At 32.5% G+C, this 21,953-nt stretch overlaps 2 protein-coding genes across 7 annotated transcripts; both read left to right on the forward strand.

Annotated features, from left to right (window-relative positions):
- The first annotated feature begins 478 nt into the window (after positions 1–478).
- LOC111694997 (uncharacterized) lies at positions 479–16,761 on the forward strand. Of its 6 annotated transcripts, none has more exons than XM_023464117.1 (19): positions 479–1,959; positions 2,734–2,840; positions 4,220–4,300; positions 5,676–5,722; positions 6,021–6,107; positions 6,882–6,908; positions 7,028–7,052; positions 7,363–7,463; positions 7,672–7,763; positions 8,512–8,599; positions 8,774–9,348; positions 9,782–9,838; positions 10,856–10,882; positions 10,976–11,049; positions 12,274–13,134; positions 13,561–13,591; positions 13,938–14,465; positions 15,857–15,966; positions 16,437–16,761. In XM_023464117.1, exons 1-18 carry the CDS (start codon positions 1,949–1,951, stop codon positions 15,924–15,926), a joined length of 2,889 nt encoding a protein of 962 aa, XP_023319885.1. In that variant the 5' UTR covers positions 479–1,948; the 3' UTR covers positions 15,927–15,966; positions 16,437–16,761. The 6 variants fall into 6 exon arrangements, with proteins under 6 accessions (XP_023319885.1, XP_023319887.1, XP_023319888.1 ...); XM_023464119.1 differs by having other exon boundaries at positions 8,774–9,306; XM_023464118.1 differs by having other exon boundaries at positions 480–1,959; positions 6,024–6,107.
- Positions 16,760–21,943, forward strand: LOC111694999 (zinc finger protein 85). The gene is made up of 7 exons (XM_023464127.1): positions 16,760–16,845; positions 19,095–19,207; positions 19,514–19,589; positions 19,662–19,711; positions 19,882–19,945; positions 20,357–20,594; positions 20,922–21,943. Exons 1-7 carry the CDS (start codon positions 16,780–16,782, stop codon positions 21,680–21,682), a joined length of 1,368 nt encoding a protein of 455 aa, XP_023319895.1. The 5' UTR covers positions 16,760–16,779; the 3' UTR covers positions 21,683–21,943.
- The last annotated feature ends 10 nt before the right edge of the window (positions 21,944–21,953 follow it).

A 21,953-nucleotide genomic window follows, 5' to 3' on the forward strand; every position in this document is an offset into this window, starting at 1 on the left:
TTTAGCAGAGAAACCACAATTCGAAATAATCAATTTTCAGCTAGAAAAATAAGATAGTTTTATTTATCCTTGATCAAACAAAGGTTTAAAGGGTACGGATGTGAATCGGACATGTTACCCCCACATCTATATAGGAAGGATCACTTGAAACAACGTCTACTGTCCCATTCAGTATTCGGATAATTGCTCTGCAAAAAATTTAACGTTAACTAATCAAAAACAAGGTAAAATACCAACCAACCCTTCCTTCTTTGTTATTTGGAAAATATTGTTTAACGCAGCTCTGGCTCCGGTGGGTCCGGAGAAAACTAAGATAACCAACGACTCACGGAGCCCAATACTATGAATACTATGACGGGGGCTCTGCTTCAAGAAGAGCGGATTGGTCAAGGTTCCTCAAGGCTAAAGCATCTATATGGAACTTCCTGTCACACCCATGTACAAAATTGATAGGAGGGGGGGGGGTCCAAAAATCGTATACTAGGAAATTACCCTTACCTCATCCTTTTTCTACTTTGAGCCTTAATTTTTCTGTTTTTGTCCAACTATACACACCATATCCTTTGAATAAAGGGCCGGAATTTGAGATTTCAAGTTGTTTCATCGTCAAAATCGACGAATTCTTTGGAAAATTTTAATCTATTCACACTTAAAAGTCAATATACGCTGTAAGTTGTAATTTTTCGACTTAGAGACTTAATTTTTCTGTTATCGTCATAATCGACAAATTCTTTGGAACATTTTAATCTATTCACACTCAAAAGACGGTATCCGCTGTAAGTTGTCATTTTTCGACTTAGAGACATAATTTGTCAGTTTTTTTTCTAGCTACCTACCATATCCTTTGAATACAGGGCCGGCATTTTGAGATTTTAAGATCGTCAAAATCGACGAATTCGTCTGAAAATTGTCATTTACTCACACTTAAAAGTCGGTATACGCTGTAAGTTGTCATTTTTCGACTTGGAGACTTATTTTTTTTGTCTTTGTCCAGCTACTTCCCGTATACTTTGAAAACAGTGTCGGCATTTGGAGAATTTAAGTTCGTCCATCGTCAAAATCGACGAACTCGCCTGAAAAATTTCATCAATTCACGCTCTACAGTTGCTACACGTTGTTAGTTTTCATTTTTTGACTTAATTTTTCCATATTTGTCTGGCTTATTCCCTTATCCTTAGATACCCGTGCCGGCATTTTGAAAATTCAAGTTCGTCCATTGTCAAAATTGACGAATAAATCTTAATTTCATCAAAACTGGAAAAATAAGCCTAAAAGTCGAAAAATGAAAACTTGCATATGACGATTGACTGACTTGAACTATTAAAATGCCGACACAATTTCAAAGGATAAGGTAAGTAGCTATAGGCAAAAACAGAAGTTTCTTAAGTCGAAAAATAAGTTCACAAAGGATAAAAAATTCAGGATATAAATAGATGATGCATGAACTTCTTGATATTTTGATTTTCGGTGGCTCTCTGCTCCACTGCGATGTTCTCGATGGGGTTCCTCTACGCGTCCACATCCACTTAGTGAAGTAGGATATCTCTGAAAAGCATTTATCCTGAGGATTAGTAATTCGTAATTGAAATTGTCCAAGAGGAATTGGATTTTTCTTGATGACTGAAAGTAAGGGTGCTCAAAATCGTTCGACCAGAAAAGATAATTCCAGGAAGATTTGATTTAAATCAAATACTGAGCATCCAGAAGAACTTTCAAGGAAGAGTCGCAACTTACACGGCCACCAATAATCTTTTCCAATCATAAATCTTTCACATATTCAACGACATAAAGAACCATTTCACGCCAGAAGGGAATAGTTGGGAGGTCAACTACTGCTAGGGTTTAAACATTTTTTTTTCACAAAATAGGATCCTTCAAATGAAATCAAATCAAACACTTAACATGATTATACTTAGTCTTAACAGATCTTGACATATTCGAGTGCATAATGGAGAAGAGGTAAACCCGGAGGTGTTTATTTATGCTTATTTTTTATTTGTTTGTTTTAAGTATAAAAACTTACCAGGTCATGCTGAAATGAATGAGTTGGTGTGAACCAATTGGTATTTTATAATGAATACATATTGGATTATTTGGTTTGTCCTAAAGAACGATTTTTGCCTTCCCCCTCACCCCCCTCATATCTATTTTGTACATGATCATTAATGATCAGCAAAATAATTATTTTATATTTTTTACTATTTCCGAGCACTGCGGCTAGGACAGGCTAGGATCCGAACGCTGGGGCTAGGACAGACTAGGGGGCCGAGCGCCGCAACTAGGACAGACTAGGGGGCTACGGCCACATCACCAATTATATCCATGTGTTACATATGAGATCCATGTACAAAATTTATAGGGGGGGGGTCCAAAAATCGTTCTCTAGGAAATTCCCGGATTATTAACCGATTAATTTCACTGAAAAATGAATGTACTGCTGTATACGTTTTGACTTGTTAAGTTGAAAGCGCTAAATTGACATTACAAACACTGGCTTGGGGTGCGCGATGCGACCCGTCAAGTATTTTTAGGAAGTTAGTAAGTTCTGCTGTAAATAACTTATTAAAATGACCATTAAGTCGAAGAACAAATTAAAATATACCAAATGCCTTGAACTCTGATCTCAGCTTAAAACGGATTTCTTATGCTTTAAAATAAAATGTTCTGATCTTAATTAAACATGTTATTATGGGATTTAAAATGCACTGGGTTTCTATTACTTAGTTATTGTAGAAATGCCCAGCTGAACTGTTTTAAAAGGGATTTCAGCTGTGACCTCTGCACTTTCAAAACCAAAAATGAATATGATATGAAGCTGCACATATTATCACATTCAAAGGGTGAGAGGGGGGAGGGTGTTGTGTGAAGAAAATACTTATCTCTTCACAAAATTTAAAAGAAAAGCACTGAGAATATATATCAGTATTATAACAACAATGCTATACATTTAGGATGTTCTTATTGTAACTACAATACTATATATCTAAGATGTCCATATTTTAACCACAATACTATTTTTAGGATGTCTATTTTGTAACTACAATACTATATTTAGGATGTCCATATTGTAACTACAATACTATTTTTAGGATGTCTATATTGTAACTAAAATACTATATTTAGGATGTCCATATTGTAACTACAATATTTAGGATGCCCAAATTGTAACTACAATACTATATTTAGGATGTTCATATTGTAACTACAATATTTAGGATGCCCATATTGTAACTACAATACTATATTTAGGATGTCCATATTGTAACTACAATATTTAGGATGCCCAAATTGTAACTACAATACTATATTTAGGATGTTCATATTGTAACTACAATATTTAGGATGCCCATATTGTAACTACAATACTATATTTAGGATGTCCATATTGTAACTACACTATTTAGGATGCCCATATTGTATCTACAATACTATATTTAGCATGTCCATATTGTAACTACAATATTTAGGATGTCCATATTGTAACTACAATATTTAGGATGCCCATATTGTAACTACAATACTATATCTAGGATGTCCATTTTGTAACCACAATTCTATATTTACGATGTCCATATTGTAACTAAAATACTATATTTAGGGTGTCCATATTGTAACTACAATATTATATTTAGGATTTCCATATTGTAACTACAATACTATATTAAGGATGCCCATATTGTAACTACAATACTATATTTAGGTTGTCCATATTGTAACTACAATACCATATTTAGGATGTCCATATTGAAACTACAATGCTATATTAAGAATGTCCATAATGTAACTACAATACTGTATTTAGGATGTCCATATTGTAACTACAATGCTGTATTTAAGATGTCCATGATGTAACTTTAATACTATATCTAAGATGTCCATATTGTAACTACAATACTATATTTAGGATGTCCATATTGTAACTACAATGCTATATTTAGGATGTCTATAATGTAAATACAATACTGTATTTAGGATGTCCATATTGTAACTACAATATTTAGGATGTCCATATTGTAAATACATTGCTGTATTTAGAATGTCCATAATGTAACTGCAATTCTTTATATAGTATGTCCATATAGTAACTACAATACTATATTTAGGATGTCCATAATGTAACTACAATGTTATATATACTATTTAGTATTTAGGATGTCCATATTGAAATTACAAGTTTATATTTAGGATTTCAATATTGTAACTACAATGTTATATATAGGATGTCCATTTTGTAATTACAATGCTATTGGTCAGATGAGTCTGAAGAATCATATTCTTTCCACACACTCTAGAATGAAAGGTGAGGAAGCAATTAATGTTAATATACTTTATTATACTTTACTCACAAGGGTGTACGAGGGGGGGGGGGCACTGGGTGCACTTGTCACAGTTGTGGGGAAATTTTATTTTTTATTTTCATCGTTATTAATATTTTTCACACATAAATTCAGCATGTGAGAAGATTACTTTCTTACTTACTTTCTGGTTTCATATATCTGTTCTTTTGGATACTCATTCAAAGGAATTATGCGTTTGATTTAAATTTCATACATACAGGGTAGGGTGACCAAAAAAACAGGGATTAGGTTTTTCTGTCCCAACAATCTTTTGAAATTACTGAAAAAGGTGCCCTTTATTTATTTTTAATTTTTAGAAGGAGTTATTTTTGTAACATTTTTCGTGCGATGTTTCTGTTTGGCCCATAAATTGTGTCTAATTTTTTAAAACCTGTCTATTAACTTTAAACAATTAATAATTTTTATTAATCTATTCAAATCTATATTGCAGAAAGAAAAAAACTTAAAAATGCTTAGAAATTATAAAAATGAATACTTATTTGGATTACTATAACGTTTATATTTTAAATTATTTCTTAAGGAGGCTCCAATATGATGTCATGTAAAAAAATCGCCTATTTTCAAGGTCCATCAAAGCTGTTCCATCAATGGGGCCGGGATTTCTGCTCTTTTTTAGATTTCTTTTCATAGAGTTCTGGGTATAAGACTACTTATAAAACTTGGATTTCAGAAACTCCAGAAGAAAAATCTAAGGGGGTTCAGATAGATGTAAATAATTTTTTTGTTTCTTAAGCAATATTGATAAGCTAAAGTTACTTGAAAGACTTTCGAATATTCGACATAAATTTGCACCAAATGGAAGGATCGGACGACAAAAACTTACCTCAACGACCCCTTTTAAAATTAAAAACTTCATACCGAGTCTTTTCTAACAATTAAAGGAGCTAAAATATCCTAATCTTTGTTTTTTGGGTCACTCTGTAATCTGTATGTATTTTCTCCTCTAAAATTGTAAGATTTAAGTGGCAGATTGTGCAATGTGCATTTTGCATGGTTTTGAATTTTAAAAAACATTGCCGGAAAAGTATGAAAAATCTCCACAAAACATAGATAATACTATATTATGTTTGGGTTGATGTGAACTAAAAACTAGTTCAGATCAACAAGAAGTAATATTACAAGACAGGAACTTGAGTAAATGCTTTTAAAAGTTTAAATGAAAATTTTTAGTAAATTTCTATCGTTAAATTTTGTAATTCCAGAAGTTCTGAATATTCATGTTTGTTATAAAATGTTCATAAGATACGTGTTAAATAAAAATGTTAAGAGTTTGACAAAATATTAAATGTATTTTCTTCATATTTTATTTTATTCAAGATACTGGAAGAAAGGGTCGCCATGATGGAGGTGGACAACAAATTGAGGAATGCAATATTTCAAACTTTAAATATTCTTTTTATAACAGAATGATATCACTAATATTTCTGAAGCCATCAATGTCATATATTAAATTCTGGATCAGAATGGATTTATGAACTGGCACAGTCATTATATTTGAATAGAAAGTCAATTTAAGAGCCAAGACAAGAAATGCAAATTTTTGATTTTTCCGACGATAATAATACATCTTCAGTAGCTAGGGTGGGGGGGGGGGGCGTCAAGAGGATATGCTGAACTTTTAACAGCCAAATGGATTCTTTTTATTTTTGTCTAATATTGAAGCAGGAGAAGAGTTATCTGTTAAAGTCTAGTACTCTACCAGACCTGGATAAACTACCAGGAGTTCTTGTAGTGGATCCCTGTGCTCAGGTCTTAATAAATTTTTAATTGTAATGTCAGAAATAAATTTGGAAATCTATGTGAAATAATTTTATAATTTCTAGTTTTTTTCTTTGCCTGATGCCGGGTCAATTGGTTTAGTCATTTAAAGGTAGTGACCAGCTATGTAAGGTAGTTGAACTGAGTATACAGATACGTGGATACGCTTTCAGAATTAGTTTTTTTTAAATTATTAAATATTGACAACGAAAAATAAAGTGAAAATTATACAGTAATCTAATTAGATTGTTAGGAACATATTTCTCAAAATAAATTTTTCAATAAATCAATGCTAAAATCGATTATTTCATTTTCATTATTATATTGAAAGTCTTATTTTCTTTGAATTCATTCGCAGATTTCTTCAAATTCTTCAAATGTCGTCTTTTCAATAATAATTCTATAAAATCTGAAGAGAATCTTTGTGAATAATGAAAAAAAATTTGATGATAAGAAAAGGTTTTATTTTCTCAACATGTTCAGTTTAATGTATAACTTTTTTACATTTTATTTCCGAAAGAAGTTTTCCACAACACTGCATACTCTGTTCAATTACCTTACATAGCCAGTCACTCCCTTTAAACAATTAACAGAAAACAAGACAAATATTAAGACAAAACTTTTGTTTGTGGAAACCGTCAATTGTATGTCTTCCTCAACTGCGGAGGAGCAATCCTAAACAAGTTTTAAAAGTAAAAATTCCTTTTCTGATTTCTTTATTATATAGAATTTGATACGTTATGTTATGATAATTGATGTATTTAGGTTGTAACTAATCCACAACTGTTTCAGGCAGGGTGTATTAAATAAAAACATTTTTTCTTGATTCTTTTTTCAAAAAGGTAAATTGTGAAATGAAATTTATTTACTACCCAATATTATTATCCTCTTAATGCACCACTACTGGACAGGAGAAGTTTGCTTATTTAAAACAAGGTATAAAAACAAATTATATTGATTAGATATCCATCTAGTCTTTAAATTTTTTTATTTTATTTAAGTAACAAATGTAATGGTAATTGAAAAAGTAATTCTTAAAAATTGAAAAAGGTAATTCAACCAATTTTATCTTGCATAATTCTTAGACAAACGTGAAATTAACAAACAAAGCCTGAAAGTTAGTGTTCATGTGTGATAGTTAGGATTTGTAAATGTTGTTCAAAGATTATAAAAAGATAGTGTTCGACACAACGCGGTGTGTTCAACATTATCTTTGCACCAATAGCTTACATTTTATTTGTTTTAGTGAAGTCATTTTTTGCGGATTCGCCTAGAACCTGCCAAAAGACTTCTAAGAGTACAACCTCTGAGCCAAACCCTAAAATAACAAAACATTTAGTTCCAAGGGTAAGTTTTTTATGGGGACCTTAATCCCCCCACCCCACCCCTCCACTACTCTTTTCCCCTTGAAGTGTTTAAAGTCTTAAATTAGCTTATTATATCTAAGAAATTTCGGCCTTAATGTACAAACAAAGGAGGGGGGGGGAGAAATTTAAACGTTTTTCTTACTATTATTAACTCCTTCTGAGCACAGAATTATGAATCAATAACCTAGGTTGGGTCTTATAGAGATATGAAATTAGAGGAAATATTAGACTCCGATACACTCTTCAGTGGAATGCAAGATAATTTCAGATCCTCTAATAGGTACAATTATAAGGTTGGAATATCATTGAAATTATATCTGAAAAAAAATTATTTAAAAACTTTAAGGAGGAGAAATATTTTTTTTAATTTTACAAAATAGGACTGATAAAGCTAGGGGTCTCAGTTACCTTAAATAAAAAAGACCATGGAGGTTTTTTCTTCTTCTCATTTTCTCAATAAAAAAGTTTTTTCTGTTGTGTGTAAAGAGGGGGCGGGGGAAGGTGTTTTAATATAAAATGCACAAATGAACCCTGTTGAAGCATTATTTTACCCTATCACTTTAACATGTCGATTAGTTATTGAAAATTGTCCATATCCAATCCATAGTTCATTTGGTGTTAGGTTTTTATCTTTTTGGGAAAAGAATAATTTTGTAAAATTAAACTTACAGAGGCTCTTTAGTTTTCACGCTCCTTTTCTGGTAGCAATTTAGCTTTTACTATTGCTTTTTATGTCGCCAGTTTTCATCTTGCAATTAACAAAATATTTGTTGACTTTTCTGTTTTAATTTGGGCATTTTTAAAAGTAATAATTTGTGACATTGTTCCCCAGATAAATTTTGTCATTGACCGGCTATATTTACAGACCTTTTTGGCCCAATCAGTATATATAATGATTCTGAGGGTGACGAAGTAAAAAAAGGTTAAAGTTTTGTCCATGAAGTCAGTTAAGCATTTTTTCAGAGTTCTGAATCAATAATATCCCTTGTGATTTTTGTTCTAATATGCTTATCAAACAACTTTAAAAGGTACCAGAGTTTTGCCTTGGAAGAAGGTGAAGACCATATCAGAGAGCAAGAAGAGGAACCTGAAGTAGATAGTGAAGCTTGCGGACAGGGATGGACAAAATATTTTTCTCAAACCAAGATTTTCAATACTAGTTTATATTTTAATCCTAGAAAGATTTTCAATCCAAAATTATTATCCTTTTTGAGGGTTTTTGAGCTTTTTGAACTTTTTTCTAACAACAATCATGTGTAAATTTTCATAAAAACTTTTATCCATGTGAAGAAAGACAATTCTCCACTCTTCTCAGACTACAATTTGGAATGTATCCCAGGATATGGTGTTCATGAAAACAATATCCATCAACTGAGAGAATTAAGACCAACCAGTAAACCATACTTCCAAGAAGGGATGCCTGATTCCTCTGTTTTTGGTTCTTTGGTTGATGACAACCATTTAGGTGACAATAGAGTGACGGGTTATCCATTCAGGTCCGAAAGAGTTGACTCAAATCAAGAGTTTAACAATATGCCTGTGTCTAGGGAACAGAACGGAATTGATCCTCCTGATAATTTGTCTCATTCTAATCAAGAAAGCACTTACGAAGGAAATCAATATGACGTTGAATGGGAAGTTAGGGATCCTGAGGCAGGATTAAACCAATCCAGGTTTGGATGGAACTCAGGGGAGATCCAATCAAAATACCCAGAGAACAATGATAATCGTCCATATCAAGCATCCTATGGAAGATATGAAGATCATCATTCCGGGTTTGGATTTCAATCCTCTGAACTGAATCAAGGATCAAATAATTGGAGGTATTCACCAACAGAGGAACACATTTTCGATTCGTACCCTAGGTATCTTTTAATAGAAAGCCTGTTCTGTTAATCTTAAAGGGACTGAATTAGACATAATTTCAAGCTTGAAACGATTTTCTAAGGGGGGTGATAATTTTTGAAAAATTAAACACCCCTGACTTCTTTAAAAGGCTAATTGTTTCTATCAATATTCTGAAAGATGTTGCTTATTTCAGTGACCCTCCACCAATTATTCACAACACTATCGCCTTCAATTAAAAATTGATTTATATATCTTATAGATGGTTCAGAAATTTATGAGGCATAAAAAATTTGTTCTAAAAATTATAAAGCAATTTTTTAAATGGATTATAAGGCATGTTTTAACTTTTGTATGCCAGGATGTTCTTTGCTATTTTTTAAGAATTTGTGTTTGTATAGAAGCAAATTACTCAAATACTCAGTTTGCAAGTTGTATAACATTTTATTTCAGAAGTATCACTAACCCTGTTCCGGATTTAGAAGCAAGAATTCAGACTACAAGCCCAAGGCATATTAGGCTTTCAAAATTTTGTTTGGTGATATCATAACCTTATTACACTTGAAGAAAGTATTTTTAATGCTTTACTTATTAATCCTGTCTGCCAGCTTAAATGAACTGTAAGCATAATTTTAAGTGACTCTCAATGCAAACCTGACAATGCCTGATTCACTGGGGTACCCTAGATAGCTTTGTCTGATCAAGTGTGAATTAGACATCAATGTTTACAATTTTGATAACTGATTATTTTTAAATATTAATTTCTCTTTAAAAGTGACCTGCACATTTTCTTCTGCAGAAAAATGCATAGAAATCCTGGAATTATGTTAGAACTAAGAAAATGACAATATTTCCACATTATTCATCAGGCACAGGTTTCAGGGGTACAATTGTGAATCTTTGCATGGAGGGTCACTTGATTTTAAACTTACAGCCCATTTAAGAAGAAAATTATGTTGAACAAATTTTTGGAATGGTGAATTACTCAAGCTTTGAGAGTAGAGACTCTGTAATAAATTTTAGAACTTTCTGATACAATGAATCAAACGATTATCTGGAAGGAGTGTTTATTTTGTTATGTTCAATGTATTTTTTGTAATACCCTGTTTTGTATTTTTTCATAGTGCCCTTTTATTTGCAAATTACAAGTCTTACAAATATACCTATATTTTTCTTCTTTATACAAATTGAGCCTGTCTTTCTGTCTGTTTGTTTGTCTTTTTGTTTGTATCCAATAAACCTCAAAGTTGCTGAACCGATCAGGCCCAAATTTTGTGTGGGACCCCACGTGGCCCCTGGGAAGGTTTGTGAATGATCAAAATTTCATATATTTGTCTCCATCAAAATTTGTTCATTAAATTTTTTAAAATTTTGAAATCCACAAAATATTTTGTTAAATCCACGAACTTTTTTTGTTTTGTTTTATGATATACACAAAAGGAACATGATCACAATTAAAATAGAAGATGGGCACGAAGCGCCCTAAAAGGCTAGGTAATTAAATATTAAGAAAGCCAATATTTTAAGAAAACCAACTCGGAGCCCAAAAACAAGGTAAAAAGAACTTGTATTTTAACATTGTTTATCTAAATTTTCTTCATTAACTGTTTAAATAGAAAATCTTTTTATTTGCCTATATTTGCACAGGATTGGAGTAAGGAAGGGTTTGCTCCACCTTGATATACCTCAGATTGAAACTAAGGTTCCTGAATGCTTTCAAGGTAAAACTTATTTGATCAACGTACTAAATATTAGATCATATCTGTGGTTCCATAGTAGTAAATAAAAATTTCCATTATTATACAGTTCAGGAGAAAATTTTCCAATATTGTTCGCTTCCTAGCGTATAAGAATGCTTATTCTTACACTGGGGGTGTAAAATATTTATTCTTTATCGCTCAGACCGTATAAGAATAGAAATAATTATTACACAGTCAGAGCATGAAAGAAATCATTGAGATATTAGTGTCACAAACTTTATGTTAGGTTTTAGCACTCCATAGCAATGAAAACAAACCAATAAATCTTGATTCATGAATAAAAGACAAAGATCTTCATCATTTCATTTCTTGAACTGGTTCTTACTAGATAACGGATTTTCTCTCCTCTTTTTGGAAGATTTAAGGTATAAAATCCAGCAAGTGTAAATGATTCCACGCTTTTGTTCAGTATACTGAGACAACCCCACTACTATTCTCTACCTTCTCTCCATTTAATAAAGTCAGGGCACTTTCAACATGCTAAATCTTTATATAGCATAAACTTAAAAAACAAGCAAATGCAATATAAATTAGAAAACACTAAACAACTAAGAAAACAATCGCACCACATGCATTATTTACAAATAAAGAACCAATTTTTACCTTTAAAAGGGTATTTAACATCTTACCATTGTAACATTGGAAAAATGAAAACGGAAATAGTCAGGACGATCGAGCATGAGTGAAATATAAAACTTATTTGCAACCCTTCATGATGTCAATTGTTCCAACTTAATATAGTGTATTTCACAATAATTTTCAAAAATATAGCTTCTTGGGTATTAGCTCATGGAACCTCACAAATATGATATAATATTAGTCTTATGAGGATAAAAATGTAATTAAACTAATACATATATAATTCATAATACAAGATTATTTCATCTCGTTTAAGAACTTCCTTTATAACATTTTTTCCTCAAATATTGTCAAATTCTAGATTTACATTAATGTGATGGATGGAGGAAGGTAGAGTGGGTAGGGGTTTTGCTTAAAGTGATTCAAATATTGGTAGCATAAAAAGTTGATCTACTTGTGAAAGATCATTTAGATATCCCCCATAACTTTGTTTGTAATATGCAGAAATAATAAAATCATTCAGTGCTGCTCAGCCTTAGTTCTGATCATTGTCTGCACAATGAAGTACACTTTTTTGTACAAATACCTAATAAGATACTTTTAAAGGGAAAGCCACGAGAACAGTTGAGATCCTAAAGTGTGTAAAATATCAGAAAATCCGGGCTAGGATTAGGAATGATGGAATGGGAAAAAGAGGAGATATGTTGCAGAGACGTGGTGTAGGGAGACCCAGTTTATCATCTAAATCAAGATATCTACCCTTTAAGAATGTTAAAGCTGAAAAAATTAAGAAAACGGAGAATATTAATAAGGTTTTAGTGCAGTTGATACCTCAAAACCTGAACCAGAACCATTCTGAAAACCTGAATAAAGAGAATAATATTGATGTACAAAGTCCTCAGTCTAATCAAAATAGAAGTAATCTAATCAAATATCAAATGTCCAATCAAAGTCTGAACCTGAGTGAAGCATGCCGAAATCTTGAGGAATTTTGCTATGATCTTCCTGTAGTATTTGATTGTCTACCAGAATGCAGTATGGTAAATGAGGATAATGCCCAATATACTCTGGAACCTGGAACTGATTTCTCTATTCATACTGTCTCTGCAATTATGGATAAAGAACAATCTACTCGTCCGGTATTGGAACCTATCTCCGACAATGATCATACTTTGGTCAACTTGAATGACGCTGAATGGTTTCCAAGCAAGAACTCAAGTATACCTCAAGCTAAGAATTTTCCCAGACATGTTTCAATCAGAAATTTACAAGATGAAGGACGTAGAATCAAAGGTGAACAATTTCAAAATCTCTTCCAAGGATCGAAAGAAATTTCAGAAATGCCTCATAGTTCACCTTCCTCTAAATCTGGGAGTGCTGTCTCACTCAATCCCAAAGAACTGAATACATCCCCAACACCTTCCTTGCCACCAGATGGGATCCCAATAAACGACTCGGAAACACAAGGTAACATTTTGAATGTTGTTTATATTGAGTGATTAGAAAAGGGTATTATTGATATCAAATGTATAAATAATTTTTTTGCGTTTGAAGCAATATCACCAGAGCATAATTATTTTACATGAGATTTCTTTAAGCTCTAAAACTAAGTTCAATTAAAAACTTGATTTTTGATATATTTTTTTATTAGAATTTTTTACAGGATTGAATTAAAGAACTGAAAGATAGTTTAAATATTGATATTTATTTTGTTTTTAGAACAAAATTTTGACATTAATAATAACATTTTTATTTTATTTAATTACAATAAAGTTTAAATATTAATAATATTTTTTTATATTGGTTAATTACATAAAGTTAAATGTTAATAACAATATTTTTTATTTTATTTTATTACAAGAAAGATTAAATATTAGTAATAATATATTACAGGAGAAGTAGGATCGGAGAAACAGTACTTAAAGTAAGCTTTATTATAGTCTCTTGATTTAATTAAGAAATGGGGAGGTGTGCATAAATTAAACAATTATCAATCTGAGTTTCAGATTGATAATCAGTTTGATTTTCGACTCTTTGCCAGCTCCATACTAACCCATCTAATACACCACAACAAAATATATTTTTAGAGAGTATTTTTTTATTGTCGGGACTCTTTTGAAAATATAATTATTTTATGCCCGTTTACTACTTTGAAAACAAAATATCATACTTTAACAAAATTTTAGTAATTTTTGAGTGGAAACTCCACCTAATCCTTGTTAATAAATGTATATTTTGTTACAACTAATGAACCTGAAATAATATTAAAGGGCCTCTATTTCTTTGTGTGGAGAAGAGAGTAAGTCCACAACCACTTGGTCAGAAATATTTGAAGAAATGTTGAATATTCATGGAGAGAAACCAAATGATTCAACCCTTTTCACTGCCGACCCCAGGGATACTAGAAACACGGTTGTTGAGATGACAGTCCCCGAGAAATCTGACCATGATGCTACTGCTGTACCAACTAACATCCCAATCTCCACTGTTCAAACAAAAACGGATGCTCTTGCAGTCACTTGTAGCATCTCATTAGCACGCACCAGTTCGTCAGCTCAATCTATTTCCACCACCAAACTTCTCAGATCTTTTCGTCGAACTCGTTCTGCTAAGAAAAATCTGCCTACTTACCTGGTTCAATCATCAGAGCCATCAACATCACCAACCCCTACTGGAACCATATCTACACTGAAACCAGAACTTCTAGTTCTCCCGGAAGATCCCATTCACAGCTCCGGTTTCAACATGGCCCCTTACATGACATCCAATACCTACAAATCAAATTCAACCAAATCCAGGTGTGTATAAATTCAAATCCACAAGTCATATCCGTTTGATTTATTCATTAATGTCTAAGATCTTCGTCGTTCTTAAATTTCAAATTTATTGGCAGTTTGGCCTTTTAGCTAAAGACTTATGGATAATTCTTTAGAAAATGAAAAGATATACTCAAGATAGGTTTAATGAAATAAAATTCGGAAGATATAGGTTTTTGCTTTAGGATTCTAAAGTTTATTATTAGTTGATGTTATAATTTTTAATAGTATTACTGGGCAAAAGCTTGGTGCGTTTTAAACCCTTTATATTGGATTTTCGGAATTTTTAAAATGCACTACAAAAATTTGTTATTGTTCCAATACTTTCAAAATCTAAGAGTGAAAATTTGCTTTTGTTATACTATGCAATATATTTCCCGGAGAGAAAACATGAGGAAAATAAACCAAAAAAAAACTATCATCTTGAACCTATTGTCTTCAGAATGTAAGGAAAGCAAATGCTAAGAAAAATTTTTTTTTTGAAATTTTCCCATCACTAATTGATGGGTTATTTGAACTTCATATTCCTGTTAATTAAGCTTTTATTATTTACAAATGCCTCTCTGATTGACTTTTTTTAGTGTGTTGTTCTCTAAAAATGCTTTAAACTTATCTCAAAAATATCTTCTTTTTTCACCACTTTGGAAAAATAAATGGTATCACTTAAGTTAATAATTTTTTTATTTGTTTAGTATTTATTTTCAAACACAAAATACAAAATAATAATGTATGATGGTTCAGCTTAAAATAAAACACAGAAGAAAATTTATTATGAGCCAATTGAAAATAATGTTTGATATTTTTGTTTGATCGTTTTTGTTGAAACAAAGTATGCATATTGAAATCTCAACTAAATATACATTCATTGAAGTAGATAATTAGTCAGCACTCAAATAATCAAAACATTTTAAGGAATGCATTCATTGAACTTATAAATACATATTGATTCAGCAAGGGTGTGAACCCATACTCGTTGTCTGTAGTAGACTTTGACATCTTCCAATAGCAAAGGGTGTGAACCCATTCTTGTTGACAGTAAACAGGTTATATAAGGGTTACGGCCCTAGTCCCATGAATATATTCTGCAAGCATTTTGCATGCTTTCTCTCAAAGAGAGGAGGTGTTGACACCTCAACTGCTTTCTAGTTTCTACTAACTAATGGTAGAAATTTATGATTGTATCTACATTCTTCACATTAACTAAGATTCATAAAATGTCGCCTTCCTAATCCACAGTTTTTATTTTATAATGAGAAACAATTTAATTCTTCGCCATAAGCTGTCAGCAGACTTAATACAAGAAAGCTACATTTTTGACAATTTTTAGTAAAAAAATTCAACATATCAGGGAATTATTCACACTCTGTTTTTAGGCCTAGTTTGGTATCAGTTCGATTTGTATCGGATAACGAGACTTGCATGATTACTTGCCCCCGGGTTTAGAATCATATGTCCACACTCCAATTATATGCAGGGATTGCAGGTAGTATTTATAAAATTTAATTATTCTTCCTGGCATAATTTATAATTCATTTATAATTCGACACATTCATATATACTATAGTCAATATTTCATAATATTTGTCATTTGTTTTAAATACAATACACTTAAACGACTTAAAACTATTTTGGCATTGCATTGTAAGCAAAACGAATAAAATATAGTATGAAATATTAACTAAATTCGAATGCGTCAAAAAATAATTGATGACTATAGGTTGTAATATCGGAATGATTTGTTTGGAATTAAATTGATTATTTTACGATTCGAGTCATGTATTGCAACTTGCAAATTTGTATGGAAGCTGTACGTTCTTCAGTATTAGTCGGTTTTAACGAATTTCTCATTATAGACACAACAGATAAAAGTAAGATTAGTACCGATCAAAAGCGATTATTTTTCATTGTATGCTTGCCCCCTTTCATTACTCCCTTTAAATTGTATTTTCGTAGGTTTTGCGGACACCGGTCTCAATGAACAGCATTTAGAAGGAGAGCATTTATGAATATATCAACGGTCATTGTCCAAATATTTACTTGATTTGATATTATTTTTTTCTCGTTAATGTGTCTTTTTATTACAGAGTATTGTTTTTCAAAATCTGAAATGTCTCGATGGAAGCCTATTACATTAAGGAACACTCCTTTCTGCTTTCTTCTTCCAAACCAAACCAATAGAAGCACAAGAGGCCGCGTAGCATTATCTGCTCTACTATTTTTCTTTCCAAACATTGCATTTATTTCATTATGTTTATTTAGTTTTATTATCTTTCAGAAAGAGATATGAAATTGTAACATGTCACCAAAGACAGTCAGACCTGAGATCTCTATAGAATGGTTGGATGTGAGCATAGATATTAAGGTGATCAGTCGGGAGTAAAAAGATAAAATTACGAGTAAGATATTTGCTGCGGTTTCCTATAAATTGGACTAATGATTGATTGGACTAACGTTCGTTTGGACTAATGTTCATTTTGGCTAACGTTCAAAGGACTACAGTCCTTCTAAAATAAAATTTTTTCAATTGATCTTACTGATAAATTTAGAGAAATTACCCCCTTTCAAGTTAAAGTATTTTTTCACAAAAATTTATATACTCTATGCTCGGTTTATGTCTGGATATACTAAGTCGATGTGTTCCAAGATTTAATTTAAAGCAGTTTTTTTGGAAAAGGAGGATACAGACAGAATTGAAGACAGGGATAGAATGCATTAAGAATTGTGGAGGGATGAAATACAGACCGAATTAAAGAGGAAGAAGATACAGACAGGGCTGACAAGGGATAGGATACAGACAAAATTGGGTAATTTGTAAGAAAACGATTAATGGACACCTCTCCCTTCTATCAATTTTGTACATGGATCTCATATTTTACACATGAAGAGGGATAGGATACAGGCAGACTTGAAGAGGGGTATGATACGGACAGAAATAAAGAGGGATAGGATACAGACACAATTGGGTGATTTGTAAGAGAACGATTAATGGACACCTCTCCCTCCTATCAATTTTGTACATGGATCTCATATTTTACACATGAAGAGGGATTGGATACAGGCAGACTTGAAGAGGGGTAGGATACGGACAGAATTGAAGAGGGATAGGATACGGACAGAATTGAAGAGGTATAGGATACAGGCAGACTTGAAGAGGGATAGGATACGGACAGAATTGAATAGCGAGAGGATACAGGCAGAATTGAAGAGAGGTAGGTTACAGGAGAGGATACATACATGAGAGGATGCATATGGAATTGACGGGGGAGAGGATACAGCAGTATGTGTACTGTACAGGTGTGTGGGGTGGATACACCTCCTGAATATAGGATAAAGTATCTATGTGGTATAAATGTATGTGTACTGTATAGGTGTGTGGGGTGGATATTCCTCCTGAATATAGGGTAAAGTATCTACGTGGTATAAATGTATGTGTACTGTACAGGTGTGTGGGGTGGATATTCCTCCTGAATATATGAGAAAGTATCTACGTGGTATAAATGTATGTGTACTGTATAGGTGTGTGGGGTGGATTTACCTCCTGAATATAGGATAAACTATCTACGTGGTTTAAAGGTATGTGTACTGTACAGGTGTGTGGGGTGGATATACCTCCTGAATATAGGATAAAGTATCTACGTGGTATAAATGGATGTGTACTGTATAGGTGTGTGGGGTGGATACACCTCCTGAATATAGGATAAACTATCTACGTGGTATAAATGTATGTGTACTGTATAGGTGTGTGGGGTGGATATACCTCCTGAATATAGGATAAAGTATCTACGTGGTATAAATGTATGTGTACTGTTCAGGTGTGTGGGGTGGATATACCTAGGGATGTTAACGTTTTCATTTTTCAGAAAAACGATCGTTTCGTTATGAAAACGACGACGAAAATTCGAAAACGAAGCGATCGTTTTTAAAAAAGTTCGTTTTTTAAAAATGGTCGTTTTTAAAACGATCGTTTTTCAAAACGCTCGTTTTCATAAACGATCGTTTTTTTAACATTCGTCGTTTCGTTAACGATCTTTAACGATGACCCTCCGTTAACGATCGTTAACGACTCCCCTTCCGTTAACGATCGTTAACGAAGAGAGGAAACCGACCTGAAGGGCATCTGTACTTATCATTGAGTAGTTTTTAAGAAAATATCAAGGAGTTTTAACTCCCCCACAACTGTTAAACTTCATGTAAGACGACATTCAATAAAGTTGCATGTAATTTTTTTTCCAAAAACTACCGTTTTGATAAAGTTCGTCGTTTCGTTAACTATCGTTAACGACAACCCTTCGTTAACGATCGTTAACGCCGACCCTTCGTTAACGATCGTTAACGACGACCCTTCGTTAACGATCGTTAACATAATTGTCAATAAAATTTATTTTCAAAAACCATCGTTTTTTTAAAAACAATCGTATAAAAAACGGTCGCAAATCGTTTTAATAAAACGATCGTTTTCAAAAACGATCGCTGTTCGTTTCCCAAAAGTTCAGAACGAGTGGGTCTTTTTTAAAAACTATCGTTTTTTCCGAAAACGAAACGATCGTTTTTGAAAACAAAACAAAAAGCGGTAAAGTATCTACGTGGTATAAATGTATGTGTACTGTATAGGTGTGTGGGGTGGATATACCTCCTGAGGATCGAGGATATGTTCGACTGTTCCCTGACCTGGATAACCGATTGGTCACCAGGGAACAAATAGATGCTAACAAGCATCTCTTTAGGTAGTTCTCATTCATAAATATAGATTTGAAAAAGAGTTGAAGGTCGCATGGTTTACTTTATGCAAATATAAATCAATCAATCACATAATGGCAGAATGCTTGTTCGCTCTGGAATAAACAAATTCGGATCCTAATACAGGAAAATGAAATTTGCTCAGAGAATTCTAGAATAATAATCTTTGTTAATATTATAACTTTGCAATAAATCTTTTGGTCCTTGCTGTAACTAGGACAATTTTCAATGCCCGGAGTCCAGTTTTTATATACTTGATATCAAACAAGATGACACAGAATTTATTTATTTAGAAAAGAACGGAAGAAACTGCAAAAGTACGAATATACTTTGCTACCCTCAAACTCTAATAATGAATCAACAGCTAAGGTAAAAAATACAATTAATAAGATCTTAAATCGTTGAAGATCAAATATTTAGCAATTTATGTCATATTTTTAGGTTTTACCGAAGCTTATGTGCAATCACTGTGGAAAATCATTCTCCCGAAGGAATTTTTAATTTTATTCTTATTTATTTTGTGATTTTTTCCTAATGTCTTTTTATCATCTGATGTAAAATGGTTTTTGTTTATCAGTCAACGATGACGGTTGTTCCTATGATTTGAAGGATTTTGTTTATCAGATAATTTTAGAATATAATTAATGTTGCGTATGCGTAGATCTACGCTAGAACAGCACATTGCGTCTCATGACAGAAATAACTCGAGTTGGGAGGATGTACAGGTGAAATCTTTTCTTGTCTGTCTGTTGGTTTGTTTGGATCTATCAACGTCAAAACGGTTAAGACAGGTTTAAGCCGTGGCCCTGTAGGGCCTCACATGGTCATAATGTAAGGAATAATGATGTTACTTAACTGATCTTTTTATATTTTATACATTATACTTTAAAGAGGGTGACTTGGAAGCTTAGGATAAATTCAAAACTAAAAAAATGAGTTAATGGATCATTTCAAACTTTTTAGAATAGTAAAGGACACTTGAATAATTTCAAAATATTTTTGTCATTTTATTTTCATTCCCTAACAGGTTCATAAATGTTTTATGTTTGTACTTTGCATGTTGATTTGAGCGTGTTTCAATTAATTTTATTTAAAAATTTTTTTTTTGGACATTTCAATCCAATTTAATGTTATAGGATGCCGCGTTACAAGATCTAGAACACGCAATAGTATTTGGAGGCGGAGGAACTGTAGTTAAAGGAGGTGCTGGTCGGGAGGATCTGGACCTCAGTAGAGAAGACGGGGAGGAGGAGGAGATCCCAGCTCCACAAGGAGCTTGGTTCACTCAACTAGACTCAGAGTTCAGATGCAATAAGTGCTTTAAGTCGTTCAACAAAATGAGTCTTTTAAAGAAACACATGAAGATTCATTCAGGTGATAATTAAATACTTTTTCTCTCAAAACAATTTATTTTGTTAATTAAATACGAGATTTAAACTCATTATTTTCATTGCTGATTTAAAACGTCCACAACAGTGTGGACTGTGGAACAGCTTTTTGAAACTAAATACTTTTATGCAATATTTTTATAAACCACAGGATTCTGGTAGACTTTTCGCTGAAATATTAAAAAAATAGATTTTTACACCAGTAGAAAATAGCTTTCCGCTTTGTTTGTTGATAAGTTAATACTATAAAGCTTTTTGAAACTCTCTTAATAACATTGTAATTTTCTGTTATAACTTTATCTTTTTTATGAAGGTATTAAACCCTATGCCTGTGAGGTGTGTGGATGGAGATTTCTGCAAAGATACAGTTTGAAGAAACACATGTGGACTCACAGCATTGAGAAACCCAACAAGTGTATTGAATGCCACGCAGCATTCTCAGATCCTTCAACGCTACGAGCTCATGTTCTCAAGTTCCATAATCAAGAGGAATTAGATTTTATCTCAGCTGACCATAATCCCCCTCAGCTGATCCAATGTCCTCAGTGTGACCGAAAGTTTGCCGCTAAGGCCCATCTAGACCGACATTTGCCGGTGCACAACAATATGGCTAAACCGTATGAATGCGATATATGTGGTTGGAAGTTTCATCTCCTACATAATATGGAAAGGCATCGAGCAACGCATAACAGGAAAGGAAAGAAGGCAAAAGTACCTCCTCATAAAAGATTCAAGCGTAAATACAAGAAAAGAAAGGGTAAAGAATCCAAAGGTAACAAGGAAGACGATGATGATGAGCTTTACAATGAAGAAAAAGATGACAAAGAGGAACAGGATGGTAAAGAAGAACAATCTGAAGGGGAAGACAACCCTGATCGTAGTAAAGATGATGAGGGAGAGTCGGAAGAAGAAGAAGATGATGAACTGAAAAGTTCAGATCCTGTGGAACCGGAACATGTTTCAGTTGTAAACGAGGAAGATTCTAAAATTAAAGAATCCAACCTAGGTGAAGAAGAAACCAAAGAAGAAAAGGACGAAAAAGATTCAGAAAATAAATCTGGGGAGACATCTTAAACTTTGAGTCAACTAAGTCAAATGCCTGATATCTTATCTTTGGTTAAAACATTAGTGAATTACGCGTGAACAATTTCTTTTGGTTTAATGAATTATCTGGAAGAGATATTTTTTCAACTTGACATTTTTATCTTTTAGTGATCCAATCGCTTTTGGTGAAATTTCAAAGTATGTAAACTTCATTTTTATTGTTGCGTACTAATAATTTCTCCTTATTCTGAATATCAGATTCTTCATTATTCTAAATATCAGATTTGTTATGATAAAGAAG

Source organism: Eurytemora carolleeae, unplaced genomic scaffold, assembly GCF_000591075.1.
Source record: "Eurytemora carolleeae unplaced genomic scaffold, Eaff_2.0 scaffold210, whole genome shotgun sequence".
Taxonomy (NCBI): Eukaryota; Metazoa; Arthropoda; class Copepoda; order Calanoida; family Temoridae; genus Eurytemora; species Eurytemora carolleeae.